This window comes from Acomys russatus, chromosome 32 (assembly GCF_903995435.1).
Source record: "Acomys russatus chromosome 32, mAcoRus1.1, whole genome shotgun sequence".
Taxonomy (NCBI): domain Eukaryota; kingdom Metazoa; phylum Chordata; class Mammalia; order Rodentia; family Muridae; genus Acomys; species Acomys russatus.
Genome location: NC_067168.1, coordinates 49173509 through 49194126, shown reverse-complemented (window position 1 = coordinate 49194126; position 20618 = coordinate 49173509). Strand labels below are relative to the sequence as shown.

Genomic DNA, 20618 nt, shown 5'->3' with positions numbered 1-20618 from the left:
GACTGAAAAGCAGACACCAGTTCACCCAACAGCTTGCGTATTTAAATAGTTGTACATAGATAGAAGCCCGGCGGTGAGGTTGAAGGAAAAGGGGCTGAAGTGACTTGGGGTGAAGCTCGCATGGCCTGCTGGCATAGCGCAGCCATCAGAACTCATAGGAAGCCCTCACTTTGTACGCATCTGAACAAAACAGACCGTTAGCTAATCAATCCTGAGCTTAGAAATGGTCCTGCTACTCTTGATTTCAGAAAACAGAGAACACGATGCTGGTGGTGTCACAAAGGTTAGCGCTTGCGTTCTTGCTCTTTTATGTCAGTTGGATAACTAACACTTGGGAATCAGGTGTCGGTTATTCATTAGTAAACTGAAAGTTATACAAGAGTTGGCAAAATGATCCATCAAACAATGCACATAAAATAAAAAATTTTTAGCAATAGGCTGCTAACCAAACTTTTTTAAAAAATATTTTTATCCTTTAAAGATGTCATACATGCATACAATATATTTAAAATCATATTTAGCCCTCCTGGCTCCTTCCAAATTTATCTTGCACTTTCTGTCTCCTGTTTTGTTTTGTTTTAAACCTACCCAGTCCAGTTTCTGCTGCCCATATACTCATGAGCGTGGAAGACCATAACCTACCATGGGCCACACTTAAACTGACTCTCCACCCCCTAATAAGTCATCAGCTGGCTGTAACTCCCCCGCTAGGAGTGGGATCTCCTAAGGCCGTCCCTACTCCCATGCCAGGTTGTTGATTGGCCTGGGTTGTGCAAGCAACACGGTTGTGAATTCCTAGCCCAGCAACCCTGTCATGTCTAAAAGACGCGGTTTTGATCTGGTCCTCACTGATCTGTCCCCTTGGTCCCCTTCAGTGACAGTGTGTGAGCCTGGGGGAGGGGTGTGACCAAGGCTGCTTATTCTGTGCACTGAACAGTTGTGGTTTCTGCATTAACCACTATCCATTGCACAGAGAAACTTCTCTGATCAGTCTGAGAGCTGCAGTTACCTGTGCAGCTTCCTGATCTGGGTTAATTTAAAACAGTGTCTGGCTTATAACAAAGACAAGGGGCTAATTTCAAACCACATACACTTGTTAAGGCTATATTTGGTAAGGTTACTTTTCCATGATAGAGATCTGAAAATCCATGTACTAAAGAATGTGGCTGTTTATTTTCCTCTCATGTAACAGTCATCTGAGCAGGTCACTGCTGCCCCAGGAGGTGAGAGGGCTCTTTCGTCTTTCTGTTCTTCAGCCCTGGGGCATAAAAGCAATATGCCTACGTTCAGAGAAACTGACAATGACAAGGAATAAGGTATACCCCATAGCCTATGTCTTTGAAAAATATCCCCTCACCTCTTTGGATTACTTCTGTTCCTGAGTAGTCATGTGACTACAGGGAAGTTTCTAGCTGGGTAGGTAGGAAGAGAAGGCAACCTGATAGACACCTAGCAGTTAGGACAGCACATCGTCCCGGCGTCATTGTCATCATTGTTGTTGCTGTTGTTATATTTATTTATTTATTTATTTGAGACAGGGTCTTTCCGTGTAACCCTGGCTGTTCTGACGCTCACTATGTAGATCAGGCTTGTCTATACTCACAGAGATCCACCCTCCCCTGCCAAGTGCTGAGATTTAGGCCTGTGCCACTGCACCTGGACCAACAGACTCCTGTTTATTTTCATCATTAGTTCTTTTGTCGTACCCTTTGGCCTAACCAGTTCTCTTTTTCAGGCAGAGTTGGGCCTAAATGAGCATCATCAAAACGAAGTCATTAATTACATGCGGTTTGCTCGTTCAAAAAGAGGCCTGAGACTTAAAACGGTAGACTCCTGCTTTCAAGACCTCAAGGAGAGCAGGTATCAAGAGACCTTAGGCCTACCTTCTTAAAGCTGTGTGTCATAGAACTGAATGAATGCAGATCCCTTGAAAATTTGGCAGTAGTAAAAGGTTTCTAAAAATGCATTCACTAAAAATTAGTCATAATTAAATGCAAAATGACTTTGAAGTGTTCTGGCAGCCTTTGCCAGTGTCTTATCATGCGACGTCACTGCAGCCCCGAGTCTGAATGCACTGCCTGGGTCTCACACCACCCAACACCAGGACAAGCTGCCTGGAGCTCTTTGGCTTAGACTATGCTTTGAGCTGCAGTGATTTTACTGTGTATGTAGGTATTCTGCTCTTACATAAGCATAATGTTTTAATTATAACAAAGACTTATATTTTCTTACTGTCGTTCCTTAGCAGGTAAGTTTCAAATTAGTATATCTCTAGAGTCTCTTGTGTTAAGAGCATTAAAATTAAAATTTTTTAAATTGCTATTTCAGTTGCTGGGTTGACTTTCTTTAAAAAAAAAAAAATCACTAAGTGTATGCCAGGTTCGTGTTGTCAAGAAAGAAAGGGTTTTAGTGGATAAAGCAGTGAGTGTATACTGGTTCTTGTGAAAATTTGTCAAGAAAGAAAGGGTCCTAAGTGGATAAAGTTAAATTCTGATTAAGAAATCATAAACGTATGGATTCTTTCTTGTAGCTGGTATAGGGATGCTAGTACAGGAATCACATTGGTCACTGAGAGGAGCTCCACTAAATTCCACAGACTTGTGAAATTACAGAATAGTTGTGGCGTGGCATGGAGTGGGACGGAGCGGCAGCAACAGTCTGTTGTTAGACATGCACATGATAATCATTACACACTGGAAGTGTCGGATAAACTCTTAGAAAGCTTAAATTCATAAAGGTCTGTAACTTTAATTTCTTCCTGTTTTGGGGGGATTTTTTGTTTTGGTTTGTTTTTTGGTTTTTTTTTTGTTTTTTTTGTTGTTGTTGTTGTTGTTGTTGTTGTTGGTTTGTTGGTTAGTTTGTTGGTTTTTTGAGACAGGGTTTCTCTGTGTAGCTTTGGTTTTCCTTGATTTACTTTGTAAACCAGGCTGACCTCAAACTCATAGAGATCCTCCTACCTCTGCCTCCCTGAATGCTGGGATTACAGGTGTGCGCCACTGCGCCCGCCTAACTTCAACTTTAATTTCTTTCTTTCTTTCTTTCAGATTTATTTATTTATTATGTATACAGTACTCTGCCTGCATGTATGCCTGCGTGCCAAAAGAGGGCATCAGATCTCATTATAGATGGTTGTGAGCCACCATGTGGGTGCTGGGAATTGAACTCAGGACCTCTGGAAGAGCAGCCAGTGCTCTTAACTTCTGAACCGTCTCTTTAGCCCAACTTTAATTTCTTAAGAGAGTAGAGCCATATGATATGGCAGGTATGAACCTATGCCGTTCATATGGAAGAATTAGGAGAAGGTACCACCAAACCATTAGTTGATTTGAAACAAAAGTTGGTAAGTTTTGATGAACCAACAAAAGAAAGTAGTTAATGTCAAGTCCCATGTAAGTAGAACAGGTCTCTAGGTTGTCTATAGCTGTTGTGGAGGCCATCAGCCTTGAACTAGTGTCTGTTCAAGCAGTTAACCTAATGTGGTGATGTGGTGGTCCCAGTGGATGAAAACAATGTAACTGGCACAGTTATGATATAGTCTATTAAAGAATGTAGAAAACATGAACATTTTAATAAAGAGTTTATGAAATTAAAGTATTTTTAAGAATGGCTAAATTCTTCTAATTAGATGATGTTAAAAAATTATATGTTAAATACTACTTAGTGAAATGTAACTGTGCTAAAAGTACTTACTGTTAACTTGAGTACAATTGTGCTAAGACTAAATGTAACTGACTCTTGATTTTGGAAGAAGGAAAGGTGAGGCTGAAAGTCTGAGGGCAAAGCTGGAATAAACAAAAACTGTGCTACTGTAACCCTGTCCTTGAGACTAGTAGCTGTCCACAGGATTCCTTAAGGACTCTGTTGGTCATCTCTGCTGGAATTGCTAGGCTTAGTCACTGCAGTGCAGCTGCCCTCCCGGCCCTGTGACAGTTGAGGACGATGGCTCATTCCCCTGGGTTGAAATTCCTTCCCAATCCATGTGTCTCCAGTGAGAACAGTTTTTTATGCTGCTACTGATGGAGACATTCACTTTTATGGTGTCATAGTGGTACTTTAAGATGCTAGTATTTTTTATGTGTTTCTAGACTGTTAAGAAAATTAATATATAACTGCAGTTATATCTCACAGGCATTTACTAACATTTAAGTAATTCATATGATTACTAAAATGCTAGAAAAGTAACAAAATGGAGAAGGTATGTATTCTAAGTAACTTTTTAAATTGCTAAATATAGTAAGACTAATTTAGAGGAGTATAAAGCAAAACAATAATATTGAAAAGTTATAAGAGTAGGTGAAGGTTTAGGGGATATTTCTCATCATGTAGTTGTATTTTAAAATGAAAATATTTGAAGAATTATCCACAATCTAATAATTTTAATAAATCTCTCCCGGAGAGTTTTTCCTGTAATCTTTAATTCTTTAAACGTCATTATGTGGGTTTATTTATTTTAGTTGTATTTTTTAAGTTGTGCCCGTGAGTAGTTAGCCAATGAGGTCATACTGCTTTCAGGCTGGTGGAGGAGCCATTCACCCTGGATGAGGTTTCAGAAGTCCTGAATGGGCTGCAGGCTGTGGTGCACAGTGAGGTGGAGTCCGAGCTCATCAACACAGCCTACACCAACGTCCTGCTCCTGCGGCAGCTCTTCTCCCAAGCTGAGAAGTGGTACCTAAAGCTACAGACAGACATCTCTGAGCTTGAAAACAGGTAAAGTTTGCACCTGCAGTTGAGATATAGAGGCCCAACCATGATCTTAAAAATTAGCAAATAACTGATAATTCTTTCCTGGGCTGGAGTGTGAGGCATTGTGGGTAGAGTGGCAGCAAGGTACAGTCACTAGGTGATCTCTTGAGGAGCACTCCACTGCTCTTAAAGATGCTCTGTTTCCACAGTTCTTAGGTACAGCTACGTGAAGCTGCTCTTCAGTCTATTTAAAGTAATTATTCCTTTCAGCATCTCTGGTGTCATGATTAGTGCTACCGTAGTCTTGGTACATAGATCTGTTAAAGAGTGAAGAGCAGGACAGCTGAAGCTGTAGTGAAGTGTCACTTCCATCCGTTCAGACTAACAGCAAATTTGTATCTAGATAACTGCATTTGAAATCGTACACTTAGGAAATGTAAACTATAAAAGGCTTAAAAGCTCTACAGTATTGAAAAGCTCATAAATTCAAAAACTCTAGTAAGATCCATGAAGTTGGTTCTAAGAAATAGCATTCCAAAAAAAAAAAGAAAGAAAGAAAGAAATAGCATTCCAGTTGGTCATCATGGTTCACACCTTTAATTTCAACACTAGGGAGGCAGAGGTAGACAGACTCTGAGGTCAAGATGTTTGGGGCTAAACAGTAAGACACTATCTTAAAACAGACAGACAGACAGACAAAACCATGCCAGAAGTAAAGAAGGGCTCACAGTCAGGTCCTGGGAGTTGTTCTCCAAACAGTCTCTCCTCAAGTGGAAAACGATGAACGGTGCGGAGGACAGTCTCAGCAGGGAGTGACGTTCACTTGGATTCTGCAACTGTCAGTTTTCTCAGTAGATGACTGGTGAGCAAATACGGAGTGCTGCTGACGTTTGCATAAGAATGATCTGTGTAGCCACACACCCATCAGGTGCTTGCGCACACCATCTGTCTTTGCATGGAATATGCCAGTATTCTTGCTCAGTAGATACTGTGGAGTAATTTTGTACCCAAGAAAACTCTATTACAAATCAGATTCTTCTTAGGTAACAGTGAATATTGTATAATAGAAAAATTGTGCTGCACTTCAGAAATAAAGAGAAATACAAATGGCATTCCCATGTGCACTGGCATTGCTGCTTATGTCTTACTACAATGTCCTACACCTACCAAGTACAAAGTACCACGGGCTGTACATAGTTCAGATTTGCTCACAGGGGTGTGAGATTCTCAACCATTTGTGATTAAATATCAAGGTTTTTTAAAAAAAGATTTATTTATTATGTATACGATGCTCTGCCTGCATGTGCACCTGCAGGCCAGAAGAGGGCGCCAGATCTCAGGGTAGATGCTTGTGAGCCACCATGTGGTTGCTGGGAATTGAACTCAGGACCTTTGGAAGAGCAGCCAGTGCTCCTAAGCTCTGAGCCATCTCTCCAGCCCCCTAAATATCAGTTTTATACAATTTTATGCTCATCTCCCTAGTGTGTGATAGGTTGGGTCTTGTGAAATTTTTTTTTATTCTTTTGTTTGCCAGAAGTCTATTGTCAATGAATATTCTCTTAAATTAGCTTTTATTCTACAGAGAATTATTAGAACAAGTTGCTGAATTTGAAAAGGCAGAAATTACATCTTCGAATAAAAAGGTAATTTTTAGTGTTTCTAAGTCCATATTTATTTTTGCATGTGTGGTTATGCATATGTGTACATGCCTGTTTGTATATGTGTGAGTGCACGTGTGTAGTACAGCTGCCAGTGCATATGTGTGTGCTTCTGTGTTAGAGGCCAGATGTTGGTGCTGTGTATCTTCTTTGATCACTTTCCACTTTATTTACTGAGGCAGAGACTTTACTAAATTCAGAGGCCACCAATTCAGCTCTCTGTACGAATCCTTGTTTCTGCCTGCGGAGCCCAGAGGTTACAGACAGGTTACCATGCCTTCCTGGTTTTTATATGAGTATCAGGAATCCAAACCTAAGTTCTCACATTTGTGTGCTAAGTGCTAAGTGCCTTTTCCACTGAGGCATTTCCTCAGCTTCCCATATCTATTTTACAGACAAAGGTTAAAGGTTGTAGAAGTAACTGAAAAGCTGTTTTGTCTGTTTTGATGTACAACATGCACAGTCTGAGTCCCTTCCCCTTCATTCAGCTGGTGCCGAGCACACACATCCATGTGACCAGGTCTGTGGCTACATCGTGACCCTGCTTCCTGGCTGTGTGCCGTAGGCAGGTTACCCTAGACAGGAGGTGGGGACATTCTGGTAGTCTTTCTGAACAATTCTGTGCTGTGATGTCACTTACTAGATACACCATAAATCATAAATAGTCCCCCGTGGCAGGGAGCTAACCACTCCTGAGGTGAATCCATGTACAGACACACAAACATTTTCCAATAACTGTTTTGGAGTATATTTCTGACTAAGAAATTTTGGGTCAAAGGACATGGATTCTTACTTTTAGTTCATGCTAGTAAAATACCCAAAAATCTGTGCTAAGTTATTATTCATATGTACTTTCTCAGCCATTACAGCTTCATAATATAAAATTGATGCAGAAATCATTTTCAGCTACCACAGATGAAAATCCCAGTCCTAGGCGAGTTTGGCTCTGAGGTCCCTGTCTCCCTCCTTTCCACTTGTATTAATAAAAGATGAAGAAGGAGGGTTCATTTTTCTGTCATACATTGAGCTCCACAGGGCACAGCAGAGGCCTGGACATAACAGACAAAGCCCAACAAGAGGCGTTGCACCTGTGGAGCTGAGGGCCTGGGGGTGGGGTGGTAGATTATGTCTTCCACTTAGAAAGTGCAGTGTTTCATGACGGTTCTTGCTTTACTGATTTTAGATTGGTTCATTCACTTTGTTACAGCCCATGATAGATATCACAAAGCCGAAACTTGTTCCAATTAATGAAGGAGGAACAACAGAACTGCTAAACCAGGTAATATTCTCATTATGTTGAGAAATGGGAAAACCTTGCTGTGCCTTCTTCTTCTCCCGTTCCTGAAAACAATGCTAGGGTAAGAGAAATAGTCTTTGACAATTTTACTGAATGGAACCCAGTGACCAGAACAGGGCATGCTTGCTTTGTAGAGTTTGAAGTGACTGATAAGTTTTTTTACAGTAAAGTACAGGGCATGGAATTTTGAACCATGTTTTTCTGGTATGCATTTGAAATTTGTAATCCACAATAATGTATAGGTTTCTTTAAATGCTTATAGAAATTACCAGCACAAAGAGGTCTTTCTCAACTCCTATGTTCTTGGCATTCGTTACACATGTTCATGTCGTTGTATCAAAGGCAGTGTGCTCCTCATGCGTCTCAAACTGTGCTCATTTCATTGGAAAGTTGGAACTGGCATTTCCAGAAGCAGATATGAGAGCACTAATGGGGTCTGTGGGTGGCAGCGTGCAAGAAAGAAGAGCGTCTTACAGATGAAGACAGGCTAAGTTAACGGGGTCTGCTAGGCAGGAGAACAGAGCAGCTGCTCCAGGGTACAGCATGTATAGGAGTAAAGTGCGAGCAGACTGGTCAGGTGGGTGCTGCTTACGTCAGAACTGCAGAAGGACCAAGGCTTTTGGTCTCAGCTCAGAGCCATTCAGGAGCTTGAACACTGGATGCTGACTGATGAAGGTATTTTTGGGGTTGGCAGCAGTGTAGCCAAGAATATGCCCAAGCTGCACAATCAGAAAGCTAGGTGAGAGATGTCAAGCAAGGAGAATGGCTGAAAACAGAACCGAAGAAGAAAAAGTGTTTCTGAGAGAAACGCAACTGTAGGTTGTAGAGCTAAACTTGGCTCATAGCTATGGGGTTGAGCCAGGCTTTGTGAAAGTAGGATTTTTACTCCTAGCCAGGGCATTCGGATTTTTGAGCAATTGTATAATTTTAATTATTTTTTAAGTGAAACAAGTAATGATCATTTCAAGTATTAAACATATTTTGGTTAAAATAATAAAATTTGGGGCTAGAGAGAGGGCTCAGTGGTTAAGAGCGCTTGTTGCTCTTGTGGAGAGCCCAGGTTGGCTCTTAGCACCCACATGGTGGCTCATGGCCACCTGTAGCTCCAGTTCCAGAGTATCTGATGCCGTCATCTGTCAGGCAGAACAGTCATACACATAACAATAAAATAAATCTTTAAAATGATAGTAATAATAATATTTTAATTTACCCACAAAGGAAATTTTAAGACTTCAAGAAGAGAATGAGAAATTAAAGTCAAGGCTGAAAACCATTGAAATACAGGTAACTGAGAAATCCTTCAGTATAGTTATTGAGGACTTAACCTAGGGAGGAAAAATTGAGTGTATTCTGCTTACATTTGATTATAGGCTATACATGCTCTGGATGAGAAGTCAAAGTTGGAAAGAGCACTTCAAGATTTACAGCTTGACCAAGGAAATCAACAGGTAAAACAATTTAGCTGTCTCTTCCACATCTTCTGCAGAGAACACAAACTTTAGTCATAATCACTGTTCCACATACTCTGTCTGCCCCGTCATTCTCCCCGCCGAATGCCATTGCTGTCTACATCAATGCCCTGGCTCAGAAACGCCACCCTATATCCATTTTCCAGGGAAGAGGCACAGTTTACAGAACTAGTGTGCACTAGAGATCTTAACAACAAGCAGGTAGATTTATTATTGTTTAGTTTTTTCTCCTTTCCCTTTTATACCTAGTTATAATCGAGAGGGAAAATTTACATTTGAGTTTTATTCTGAATGTTGAGTTTTCCTTGGGTGAGGTGACAGTGCGAGGAATTTATTGGTTATGGCCTTCATTTGTACCCAGCACGCTGTAGGATACAGTGACATCTGCAAGCCTACCTGAGAGTAGCTGACAATTGCCCCACCTGCTGGGAGTCCAGCAGTGGATCATTGCTTCTCCTGGAGTCCTCCACTGAGTGTGACGGGTATTGTGATTTTATGTGAGCAAAGCCATCTATGTGAATTTTCAGTGCAGAACTGTCTTTTCTACGGTTGTCATTGTAAATAATGGTAATAATAATAATCTAGTGTGCTAAATAATCCCCAAATCTACCTCTGTATGTTTTTTTTCATTTCTAACATAATTATTTCTTATCTTCTTATGGAATGCCCAAAGCTTATACATGCTAGGCCAGCACTCTCACACTGAGTTATATCTCCAGACTTCCTTAGATTTTTGTTAAACTTTATTCTCTGAACAAATTCAAATGTGCAGAAATACAGAGCGTAGTATACTGAGCCCAGGACCCCAGGACTCAGTTTCGCGGTCACCAGGCACGCGGCCTGGCTCGCTCCTGCTTCTACCATCTTCTGTTCAGCTATCTTTTTAAAGTGAGTCTCAGACATGATTTTATCTGTAGATACTTACTGACGTGATATTTCTTATATTGCTAGGAGAAAAATAGGTGAATGTTCTAGAACAACTTTATAATTTCTTAAAAGTTAAGCATTTACAAACATTTTTTGGTAATGAATTTATTTTTAAACCACTTGGAGTTTTGCTTCAAGCTTACCATTTGATACAAAAGCAAAGTGGATACATGCCTCTACTAATTGAAAGAGCTTTTTAGAATCTAAAAACAAAAAATCTAGAAACAAGGGTTTCTCTTGTAGTGCTGGTTGTTCTGGACTTGCTTTGTAGACCAAGCTGGCCTCGAACTCACAGAAATCCACCTGCCTTTGACTCCCGAGTGCAGAGATTAAAGGCGTGCGCCATGTCACCCAGCTAGACTAAATATTTTTAAAAGTCAAGTATTGTTTCATTTTTGTTGAAGACACTGCTTCATCCCCATATTGAGCAAGTGTAGGCCCTTTTTCTGTGGTATCAATGCCATCTTTTTTTCTGCCACGAGTTTAACCCAGTCAAAATCAAGATCAGATGTAAGATTGGTGCTGCAGTTGTTAAATTATGCAGAATTATATGTAACTCAACAGAAAAAAAACTTAAAACCTTGTGGATTTAGAAACTCTTATAATGTTCTCTATTATAGTTTCTTGAATAATAATTAAACCATACCTATAAATTTTTATATGAATGTGACTAATCTTATTTTTACACCTACACTATTTGTTCTTTTGAGAGAAAAATCTCACTGTTTCTAGCTTGACTGGAACTTGGAACTATGTAGTAGCCCACCTATATATCAATTTGAAGAATTCCAAATCTTTACTATGGTTTTCCTCCTTATTCAAAATTCTTTTTAGTTCATTTTTAAGTTGAAAATATCCACACCCTGTATATTGATCATGCTTTCTCTTCCCCTAATTCCTCCCAAGTCAACCCTGACTCACTCCACTTTGTTATCTTTCAAAATAAAAAAAGAAACACACACACACTTCACAAAACACAAAAAGGAAGATCAAAACAAACAATCAAAAGAACAATAAGAAAAAAATGTCAAAACAAAGAAAAATAAAACAAAAAGTCCACAAAATAATACTGAGTTCATTTTGTTTTAGGCAGTTACTTCTGGGCATGGGCCTACCCTGAAGTGTGTGGTGGATGTACCCAGAACCGGCTCCGTTAGAGCAAACTGATTTTCCCTTTGCCAGAACAAATCAATTGCAGGTTTCTTCCTGGTTCGGGATCACATCCCATGTCTGCTTCCCCTTCTCAGTGCTGGGACACTGCCTGGCTTAACCTGTACAGGTCATACGTGATTCCACAGTCCCTGTGCCTCATATGTGTATCAGGCCTGCTGTGTCTGAAAGACGCTTGACCGGCGTCACCCCTCACTTCGAGCTCTTAAAGTCTGTCTTCCTTCTGTGATGCGTAGCTCTCTGGCTTTAAGGGGAGGGTTTTGATGAAAACATCTCATTGAGGACTGAGTGCTCCAACGCCTCTCTCTCTCTCTCTCTCTCTCTCTCTGCACATTGTCCAGTTGTGGCTCTTTGTGCTAATTCCCATCTACTGCAAGGAGTAGCTTCTCTGATTGGATTAAGGAGACTTATCTGAGTATAGCACAATGCCATTTTATTGCTTTGTTCCTTTAACAGAGCAATGCTATTAAGTTTTTCCCTCGGTCTGTGATCTAGCTAGTCTTGGGTTCTTGGCCACTTTAGCAGTGTCTGGTATGGGTTCCATTTCATGGAGTGGGCCTTCAGTCTAATAAAAAAGTGGTTGGTTACTCCTGTAACATTTGTGTGACTGTTGTACCTGAGTGTCCTGCAGGCAGTTACTGTTATAGGTCTCAGGGTTCATAGCTGGGTGAGAGTGAGGCACTGATATTTTTCTCCTTCAGTAGGTGCAGAGTACTTTCCAGTCCTGTGAGTGCTAGTCAGTAGGCTTGAAGCTTCTAATAGGCACCAGCTCAGCTTCTCCAAGTTCAGTGACGTAGGTGAGTGCTGCCTTCAGCAGCAAGGCCTCACCATTAGATTGTGGAGAGTGAATCACGGCTTGGGCAGGAGCCTGAGGTACTTGGAGGGGCCAACAGCTCAACAAGATGTAACTCACTCCTGGCTCTGGAGGTTTTGCCTATTGGCATAAGACGTCTAGTTGGAACAGTCTCTCCCTATTGTTTGGTGACTCCATTCATATATGTATTTTTAGGAAGCTTCTGCCCTAGTAGTGTCCAGTGGCTCCGCTAATGGCCTTTAGTGTTAGTGTCCTCCCATGTTCCCGCCTTCCCCCTCTCTCCCATGTCCTCCCTGTTTAATCCTCCTGTTCTAGTTTTCCTTTTTCTCCCCATAGTATTCTACTTCCTCTTCTTTGAGAGATCCTCACTTCCCCTGTAGTCCCTTGCTAGGTACCTAAGCTCTGATTATTTTTATTATAGCAAGATACAAAACCAAAACAAAAACCACCAGTTTAAAACCTAATATTCACATATGAGAGAAAACATACAATGTTTGGTTTTTGGAGTCTGTTTCTTTACCTTACTCAGGATGATTTTTTTTTTCCTATTTCTACCATTTACCTGTGAAATTCATAAAAATCATTTTTCTTAAAGCTGACTAATACCCTGTTATGTAAATGCACTACATTTTCATTGTCCATTCATCAGCTGATGGACGTGTAAGCTGTTTCTAGTTTCTGGCGATTATGAGTAGAGCAGCAATCAACACGGATGAGCAAGTGTTTTTGTAGTAGGATGCAGAGTCCTTTGGGTATATGCCCGAGGGTGGGACAGCTGGAGCTTGAGGTGGCTCTGTTTCCAATCTCCTGAAGAGCCACCACACTGGTTCCATAGTGGCCGGACAAGTTTGCACTCCCAGCAGCAGTAAGTGTTCCCACATCTTTGGCAGCCTGTGATGTCATTTGCTTTATTGATCTTGGCCATTCTGCCTGGGGTAAGATGAACTCTCAAGTGATTGCAGTTTGTATTTCCCTGATGGCTGAGCATGTAGAACATTTCTTTATGTGTTTTCTCAGTCACTGGTTTTGCATCTTCTGGGAACTCTATGCTTAGTTGTATACCTCACTTTTAAAATTAGGTTACTTGTTTTATTGGTCAGGGTTATTTTAGTCTTTTATCTATTTTGAATACTAATTCTCTATTGGTGTATAATTGACAAAAGTTTTTTCTCATTCTGTAACCTGCCATTTTGTACAAATGCTGGTGTCTTCTGCCCTACAGGAGCTTTTCCGTTTCATGAGGCCCCATATGTTAATTGTTAGTCTTGTTGCCTGTTCTGTCAGTGTCCTGTTCAGAAGCTCTCTCCTCCTGTGCCAGTGAGTTCAAGACTACTATTCCGTGCTTACTCTTCTGTCAGACTCAGTGTATCTAGCCTTGTACTGAGGCCCCTGAACCGTTTGAGACTGGGTTCTGTGCAGGGTGATAAGTGTGGTTCTACTTGAATTCTTCTGCGTGCAGCCATCCAGTTTGACCAGCACCATTTGTTGATGATGCTCTCTTCTCTCCAGTGTGTGGTTTTGACTTCTTTGTCAAAAATCAGATGTCTATAGGATGGTTATGTCTGGGTCTTCAACTTGACTCCACTGATCCGTGTGTTTGTTGCCACACCATGCAATTTTATCATTACAGCTCTGTAATAAAACCTAAAATCTGAGATGGTGATGCCTCTAACAGTTCTTTTATTATTTAGGGTTGTTTTAGCTGTCCTGGTGTGTGCTTGCATGCATGCGAACCACTTCTTTGCTTCATTGGTTCTTTGTATTGTATTGTTTTGTTTCTATTCTATATAATTTCTTCTCGTTCTAGATCTTTCAAATATGAGATCTGTTTAGTTTTTTTTTTTTTAATGTAGGCACTTGGTGCTATGAATTGCCCATAGAACTGCCTTCATTGTATCCCATAGGTTTGGGTATGCTATGTTTTCATTTTCATTCAATTTTAAAAGTTTTTATTTTCCATTTTGATTTCTATCTTGACCCATTTTTTTCATTTAGTAGTGAGTTGTGCAGTTCCCATGAGTTTCTGTTGTTTCTGTTGCTGTTGATAGCCAGCTTTAATCCACGGTGGTCAGATAGGATATGGGGTGCTATTTAAATTTTCTTATATCTGTTGAAACTAGTACATGGTCAGTTCTGGAGAAAGTTCCATGAGCTGCTGAGAAGAAAGTATACTCTATAGTGATTCAGTAGGATGCTCTGTAGATGTCTACTAAAGCCATTTGGTTTATGATGTATTTTGTCTGAATGATCGGTCTGTTGGCAGGAGTGGGCTAAGTCACCCACTATTGCAGTATAAGGGTTAATATGGATTTTAGCTGTAGCAGTCTTTCTTTTATGAGCTGAATGCCCTTGTATTTGGTGCATAAATGTTTAGAATTATAATATCCTCTTGGTGGGTTTTTCCTTAACGGGTATTTAGTGTAGTTCCCTATCACTTCTGACTAGTTTTGGTTTGACGTCTATTTTATCAGATAGTAAAATGGCTATAACCTTCTTGCTTTCTTGGGTCCATTTGCTTAGAGTACCTTTGTCTATACTTTTATCCTGGGGTGATGTCTATCCTTGATGGTGAGATGGATCCTGTTTTTTAATTCAGTCTGTTTTTCTGTGTCTTTTCTTTTTTTTTAAGACAAGGTTTCTCTGTGTAGCCCTGGCTATCCTGGAACTTGCCTGCCTCTGCCTCTCAAGTCAAGTCCTGGGATTAAAGATGTGTGCCACCACTGCCCAGCCAGTCTGTGTCTTTTTATTGGTGAATTGAGACCACTAATACTGAGTTATTAATGAGCAGTATCTATGTATCTATTGATTCCTGTTATTTTCTTGTTGTGATATGGGTTTTCCATTTTTTAAATTTACTGTTCTGGGATTATTTATTTGCTTTTTTTTTTTTTTAACTTATTCTTCCCAGACTCAAGTTTTCATTACAGTCCATTCTGTAGAACTAGATTGGTAGATCACTTAAATTTGGTTCTTTTGTGGAATATTTTTCTTTCTGTCAATTATGATTTTGACAGTTTTACTGGGTATAGTAGTCTAGGCTGGCATCTGTAGTTTCTAAGAGTTTGTAGAACTGTCCAGGCCCTTCTGGTTTTCAGAGTCTCCATTGAAAAGTCAGGTGGTGGTGCTCAAATGGCCTTGCCTTTATATGTGACTTGGTCTTTTTCTCTTGCAGATTTTAGTATCTTTTCTTCTGTACCTTTAGTGTTTTGTTTTTTAAAAGAACAATAAACACCTTTATTATATGAGCTAGGAATGGTTTATTTGCCTTTCCGGGCTTTGATCTTCCTCAGGTAGAACTCCAGCTCCTCGCCCTCTAGCACATAGCCGTCCGCTCTGCCGCACTGGCCTGGTCTTGAGGCGATACAGGCAAGAAGCTTGCCCTGCTGGAACTGCTCCTCCAGAAGGCTGCTGATTTTGGCGTTCTTTTTCCTCTCATCGTATTTCTTCTGAATTTTCTTTGATCGTCTTTTGTTTAAAATCTCTTCCTCCTCAGGAGTCAGCTTGGCCCCCTTCTTGTGGCCCCGGGATAGTGCGCAGTGGGACTCGTACCACTGTCGGCTCGGGGTGCTGTCAGTGAGCACGATGCAGGTCTTCACCAGGGTCTTGGTGCGCACAAGCTCGTTACTGGATGCGTTGTAGACCACATCAATGATCCTTGTTTTCCGAGTACAGCACTCAGAGCCCCAGGAGAAGTTCCCCACATCCAGTCTCAGGGCACGGTACTTCTTAGTGCCTCCTCGAACTCGGACCGTGTGTGTGCGACGAGGGCCAATCTTACCCCCGGTCTTGCGGCGCTTGTGCCAGTTGTCCCGAGAGATGCCCATCGCTCGGCGCTGGCTGGAAAGAGCTTTTTTTTTTTTTTTTTTTTTTTTTAAGATTTATTTATTATGTATACAGTGTTTTGCCTGCAAGCCAGAAGAGGGCACCAGATCTCACTGTAGATGGTTGTGAGCCACCATGTGGTTGCTGGGAATCGAACTCAGGACCTGTGGAAGAGCACTCAGTGCTCTTATCCTCTGAGCCATCTCTCCAGCCCCCAGTGTTTTGATTTTTATGTGTTGTGGGGAATTTATTTTCTGGTCCTATACATCTGGTGCTCTGTATGTTTCTTATCCTGATAAGCACCTCTTTCTTTAGATTGGGGGAATTTTCACCCATGATTTTGTTAAAAATAGTTTATGTAACTTTGATCTGAGTCGCTTCTTTTTCTCCTGTCCTTATTATTGCAGATTTGATCTTTTCTTTAAGAAAGAAAAGATCTACTTATTTATTTATATTTGTATTTTATGTATATGTATTATACGTATTTCCATGTGTGCCTTCATGACAGAAGAGGCATCAGCTCCTATTACAGATGGTCGTGAGCCACCACGCAGTTTCTGGGAATTGAACTCAGAGCGTCTGGATGAGCAGCCAGTGCTCTTAACTTCTGAGCCATCTCTTCAGCCCCAGATTTAGTTTTTGCTTTTTGGTTTTTATCAGTGTCCTGGATTTCCTGGCTATTTTGTACGTGGATTTTTTTTTAAGATTTAACATTTTCTTTGACTAAACTATCATTTTCTTTTATCTTGTCTTTAAGACCTGAAATTCTTTTGTCCATGTTTTATAATCTGTGAAGTTCTTAGTTTGATTTGTTTGGTTGTTTTGTCTTTGCTTTTTGAGACAGGGGTTTTCTGTGTAGCCTTGGCTGTCCTGAACTCAGTTTGTAGACCAGGCTGGCCTTCAGCTTACAGAGACCCTCTGCCTCTGTCTCCCTGAGTGCTGAGATTAAAGGTGTGTGCCACCATGCCCGGCTTGGTTTGAATTTTCTTTAGTGATTCTGTTTCTATGTTCATGCCTTGAAATGTTTTTATTATTTCATTCACCCATTTGTGTTTTCACTGTCTTCATTAAGTATTATGTCTTCCTTAGGGTCATTGAACAGATTCCTGTTGCTATTGTGAAGCCCTTGTCTTGTGTTGCTCGGGTCCTGTTACCAAGCTTTCCTGGGGACTGGAGGAGGCACATGTTCATGTTTGTGGTTTTGTGCTGAGACTTAGGCATCTGCAGTGAAGGTGTTTGCAGGGTTTCTTGGTGCAGATATCTGGTTGTGTCTTTGTTGGGTGGGTATTCCGTTCTTTGTTTGCTACTGCCCACTCTGTCCTAAGCACGTGGAGTGCTTCTGTAGGTGAGGGTAACATGAAGGAATGGAGATGGACCAGGAGGAAAAGCTGAGATGGCAGCGTGAAAGACCAGGGGACTGGGGTCCGCACCAAAAGGCAGACCCAAGAAATGGAGGTGTGGTGGGAAAGAAAATAGGCTGCTACAGGACAAAGAATTAAGTCCAGAAAAGTTGGAGTGAAGAGTGAGAAAAGTTTGTTTTTTTAATTTAGCTTTTCAGAATGATTTGTCAGGGGGCTAGGATACAGCTCAGTTTACTAAACGCTTGCTTAGTGAGCACAAAGCCCTGGGTTTGATCCCTGGTACCGCATACACCAGGCATGCTGCTGCCTGCTTATCATCCCAGCACCTGAGAGGGTGTATGCCGGAGGGTAGGTGTTCAAGGTAATCTCTGGCTACAAAGCAAGTTTGGGGCCAGCTGGATTTGTAGGAAACTCTGCCTCGCCCCCACTCACCCTTTTCCAAATGATTTGTCATTCCAACTCTGGTACACACAACTGTCAAGTAAGATCTCATCTCTGTCTAGTTCATTTTTTAACTGAAATTCAAGCAGTTAAAAAATCCTGTTTTCTATACTTATAATACAGTGACTACTGAGTATCTGCTATGTGGACACCAAGGCTGAGGCTCGACTGAGCCTACTTGGCACCCCTGCTGGGGCTGGCACTTGCCCAGACTGATGAGAAAAGCTATGTGTGCACACAGCACACCATTACTCTTTCTCTCCTTGGTTGTTGGGTAACTGTTTTAAAACAATTGTTATTTAGTGGGTCAAGAGAAATTATACTTGTGTATTTATTTTTCATAGGATTTTATAAAGGCCCAAGACTTGGATGACTTGGAAAACACAGTTGCAGCTCTTCGGAGTGAATTTCAGAAGACACTTAATGACAAGACAGAAAACCAGAAGTCTTTGGAGGAGAACCTAGCAGCAGCCAAACATGACCTGCTCAGAGTCCAGGAGCAGCTGAGCATGGCTGAGAAGGTCAGGGGCACGTATTGAAGGATTTCACCTGCTCATGTCTGATTATCTGAGGCATACGGTGGAGAGGACAAACGTGACTAGATAAATGCTGGACAGTTTCAGGGTGGGCAGATTATTTCTGTCCTGCGTTTTAGCCAGTGTATGTTCTGCAGAGCTATCATTTCTGGCCACTCACCTTCTCCCATCTTTGTGATAATCGATAAACTGCTCTCTTCCTCCTCCACATCCTGCCTCTGCCCTCCATGAGTACTAGGCAAGTGTGCTACCAGGTGTGCACAGTCCTGGGAACTTAAAAAGTCCTCAAGTTAAGAGCTAGAAAGATGGCTCAGTGGTTATGGCTCTTGCAGATGGTATGGGGTTGGCTTTCGGCACTCACATCAGCTGGCTCACAACTGCCTGTAATACCAATTCTTTGCATGAATGTCATTTGCATAAACCCACACTATCGTAAACACATACATGTAAGTAGAAAAGAAAGATTTTTTTTAAAGACTCTCAAAAACCTTCTTCCTTGGGATTTAGAAAAATGTGGGTTTAGAAAAATATTGTACATATTTTAAGTGAAATTTAGTTTGTTTGTTGTACAAGTTCCCATATCTAGGGCAGAATGTGATCCAGTTACTTGCTAACACTGTTACTTTGGAAAATTGTACTGTTTTATTAGCTTCTCATTTGAAGGTTTTTTTTAAGTTCAGGTGGTTTTAATTTTATACAAGTATGTTTTTAAGGAAGTTAGAAAATTAACAAACTGTGTATTTTTATCACATTTGTTGTTCTTTCCTTAACATTTCTTAGTAATGGGCTGACATTTTTTACAAAGCAGGAGTTAGAGAAGAAATTTCAACAAACGGCAGCCTATCGAAATATGAAAGAGATTCTCACCAAAAAGAATGACCAAATCAAAGACCTACGAAAAAGACTGGCAAAGTAAGCTGGCTGCTGTGGGGTCCCTCTCTCCGCTTGCCTGCTGGTACCAGCGAGTCCGACCCTGGGCTGGCCACTGTGGAGTCCACAGGGTTGCTTGTAGGCTCAGCTGGACCTTTTCCCACACTGTGCTCAGTTCCTTAGCGGGATCCATGAGCAGGCAGTGGCACAGACACAGTCACCAGCAAGGCAGCGCCAGGTATTTATGCTCCGTGCTGCTCTCCTGGTACTGGTGTCCCTTGCTAGTTGGGGTCACTTTTGCCATCAGTAGCTTTGCATAGAAACCTAGCTAAAGCTGAGGTTTTGTTCTCAGGGAAAACATCTGTAAAGTGAATTCAAGATTAGATTTGTCTTGGGAGGAGTTTGCTAGCCCTTAACCCATAGTCATGTCAGCTGTTCACGTTGATCTGAGGGTTGCTGTAATTGCACTAAGCTATCCTAGGTCTAAATCCCAGATGCAGGCCTGGAATCTAAGGACATCTTAGATGAGTTGATGTAGACCCCAGGTCACCACACCGTAACACTAGCCTTGGGTGAGGCTGGCTTCTCTACACTAAGGGTGGGAAGTGAGCAGGAATGGAGTGCCTGGCCCAGTCACCAGAGGCACTGCGCCATGACAGCAGCAAGAAGAAAAGGATCATGACGTTGTGCTCTAAATTGTCTTCCCAGGTACGAGTCTGAAGATTAAAGACTGAAGGTTTTGTCTAACCCTGCCGCACACGAACATACAAGCTGTCTTCATCCTCATCAGGCATGTATTTGAAGCATTTTGTCATGTTCTCTCCTTTTTTCTAGTGTTTAGGCTTTGCCTGTAACATTAGGACTAACATTCTTATCTTCAGTTCTGTAACTGAGAAGAGAAAAAAGTGTAATGGTTCTTTCCTGTTGTCCCCAACACCGCTGTCAAGTGCCCCAGTCTCTGCTCGGACAGTGAGATTGCTTCATGATAGAAAAGAGTGGAAAGAAGAGCTGTCCATCCTTTGGTGTTAGAGAGTGACCCTCCCATTGTGAGAGAAGCTGGCAGCATCTATGCTGTACAGCCCTGAACAGAAAGGCACGCAATTAAGATGCACAAATAAACCTTTTATTTTTAATAATGAAACCTTAATGAATTTACTCTGTCTGATCATCAAACTGTATAAACTTGTGGGACGTATGTTTACTTTCTACTATGGTTAGCATTTTTAATCAGTGACAAGGGAGCATGAGCTCCAGTGAGTGACGCCTCGGTTAACCTTGGCGTCTCCCCATCGTGAGTGCTGCCTGTGAAAGGAGATGCAGACAGGGTTACATCCTGACTTATTGTGGGTCTGTGTTATGCATGGGGCAGTCACATTGAACCTATACTCTTCACAGTTTAGAAATCAGATGGATGTGTAATCTTTATAATTATTTGCAGAATATCCTTTTAGCTTATATGTGAATTAGAATTTTTTCAAACTTTGACTCAACATAAAGTCAGTGACTAGGTTCCAGGTTTGGACTTTGGGTTGTGGTTTGTGTGTGTGTAGAGAAATGGCATTTTCAAGAG

General features: G+C 41.3%; 2 protein-coding genes across 2 annotated transcripts; one reads left to right on the top strand and one right to left on the bottom strand.

Annotated features, from left to right (window-relative positions):
- The first annotated feature begins 222 nt into the window (after positions 1-222).
- Positions 223-19100, top strand: Lztfl1 (leucine zipper transcription factor like 1). The gene is made up of 9 exons (XM_051140291.1): positions 223-283; positions 1736-1860; positions 4513-4707; positions 6266-6326; positions 7549-7620; positions 8857-8922; positions 9009-9086; positions 17987-18163; positions 18987-19100. Exons 1-9 carry the CDS (start codon positions 224-226, stop codon positions 19092-19094), a joined length of 942 nt encoding a protein of 313 aa, XP_050996248.1. The 5' UTR covers position 223; the 3' UTR covers positions 19095-19100.
- Positions 15252-15842, bottom strand: LOC127184434 (40S ribosomal protein S8-like). The gene has a single exon (XM_051140823.1). It carries the CDS (start codon positions 15840-15842, stop codon positions 15276-15278), a length of 567 nt encoding a protein of 188 aa, XP_050996780.1. The 3' UTR covers positions 15252-15275.
- Positions 19101-20618: the final 1518 nt, after the last annotated feature.

What these genes read in the sequence shown, in the direction of transcription:
- LOC127184434 (XM_051140823.1), bottom strand. Translation starts at nt 15,842, where the DNA reads ATGGGCATCTCTCGGGACAACTGGCACAAGCGCCGCAAGACCGGGGGT.
- Lztfl1 (XM_051140291.1), top strand. Translation starts at nt 224, where the DNA reads ATGGTCCTGCTACTCTTGATTTCAGAAAACAGAGAACACGATGCTGGT. An exon ending in ATGCTGGTGGTGTCACAAAG is followed by an intron (nt 284 to 1,735) that starts GTTAGCGCTTGC and finishes TCTCTTTTTCAG; the next exon opens with GCAGAGTTGGGCCTAAATGA. An exon ending in TTGACCAAGGAAATCAACAG is followed by an intron (nt 9,087 to 17,986) that starts GTAAAACAATTT and finishes TATTTTTCATAG; the next exon opens with GATTTTATAAAGGCCCAAGA.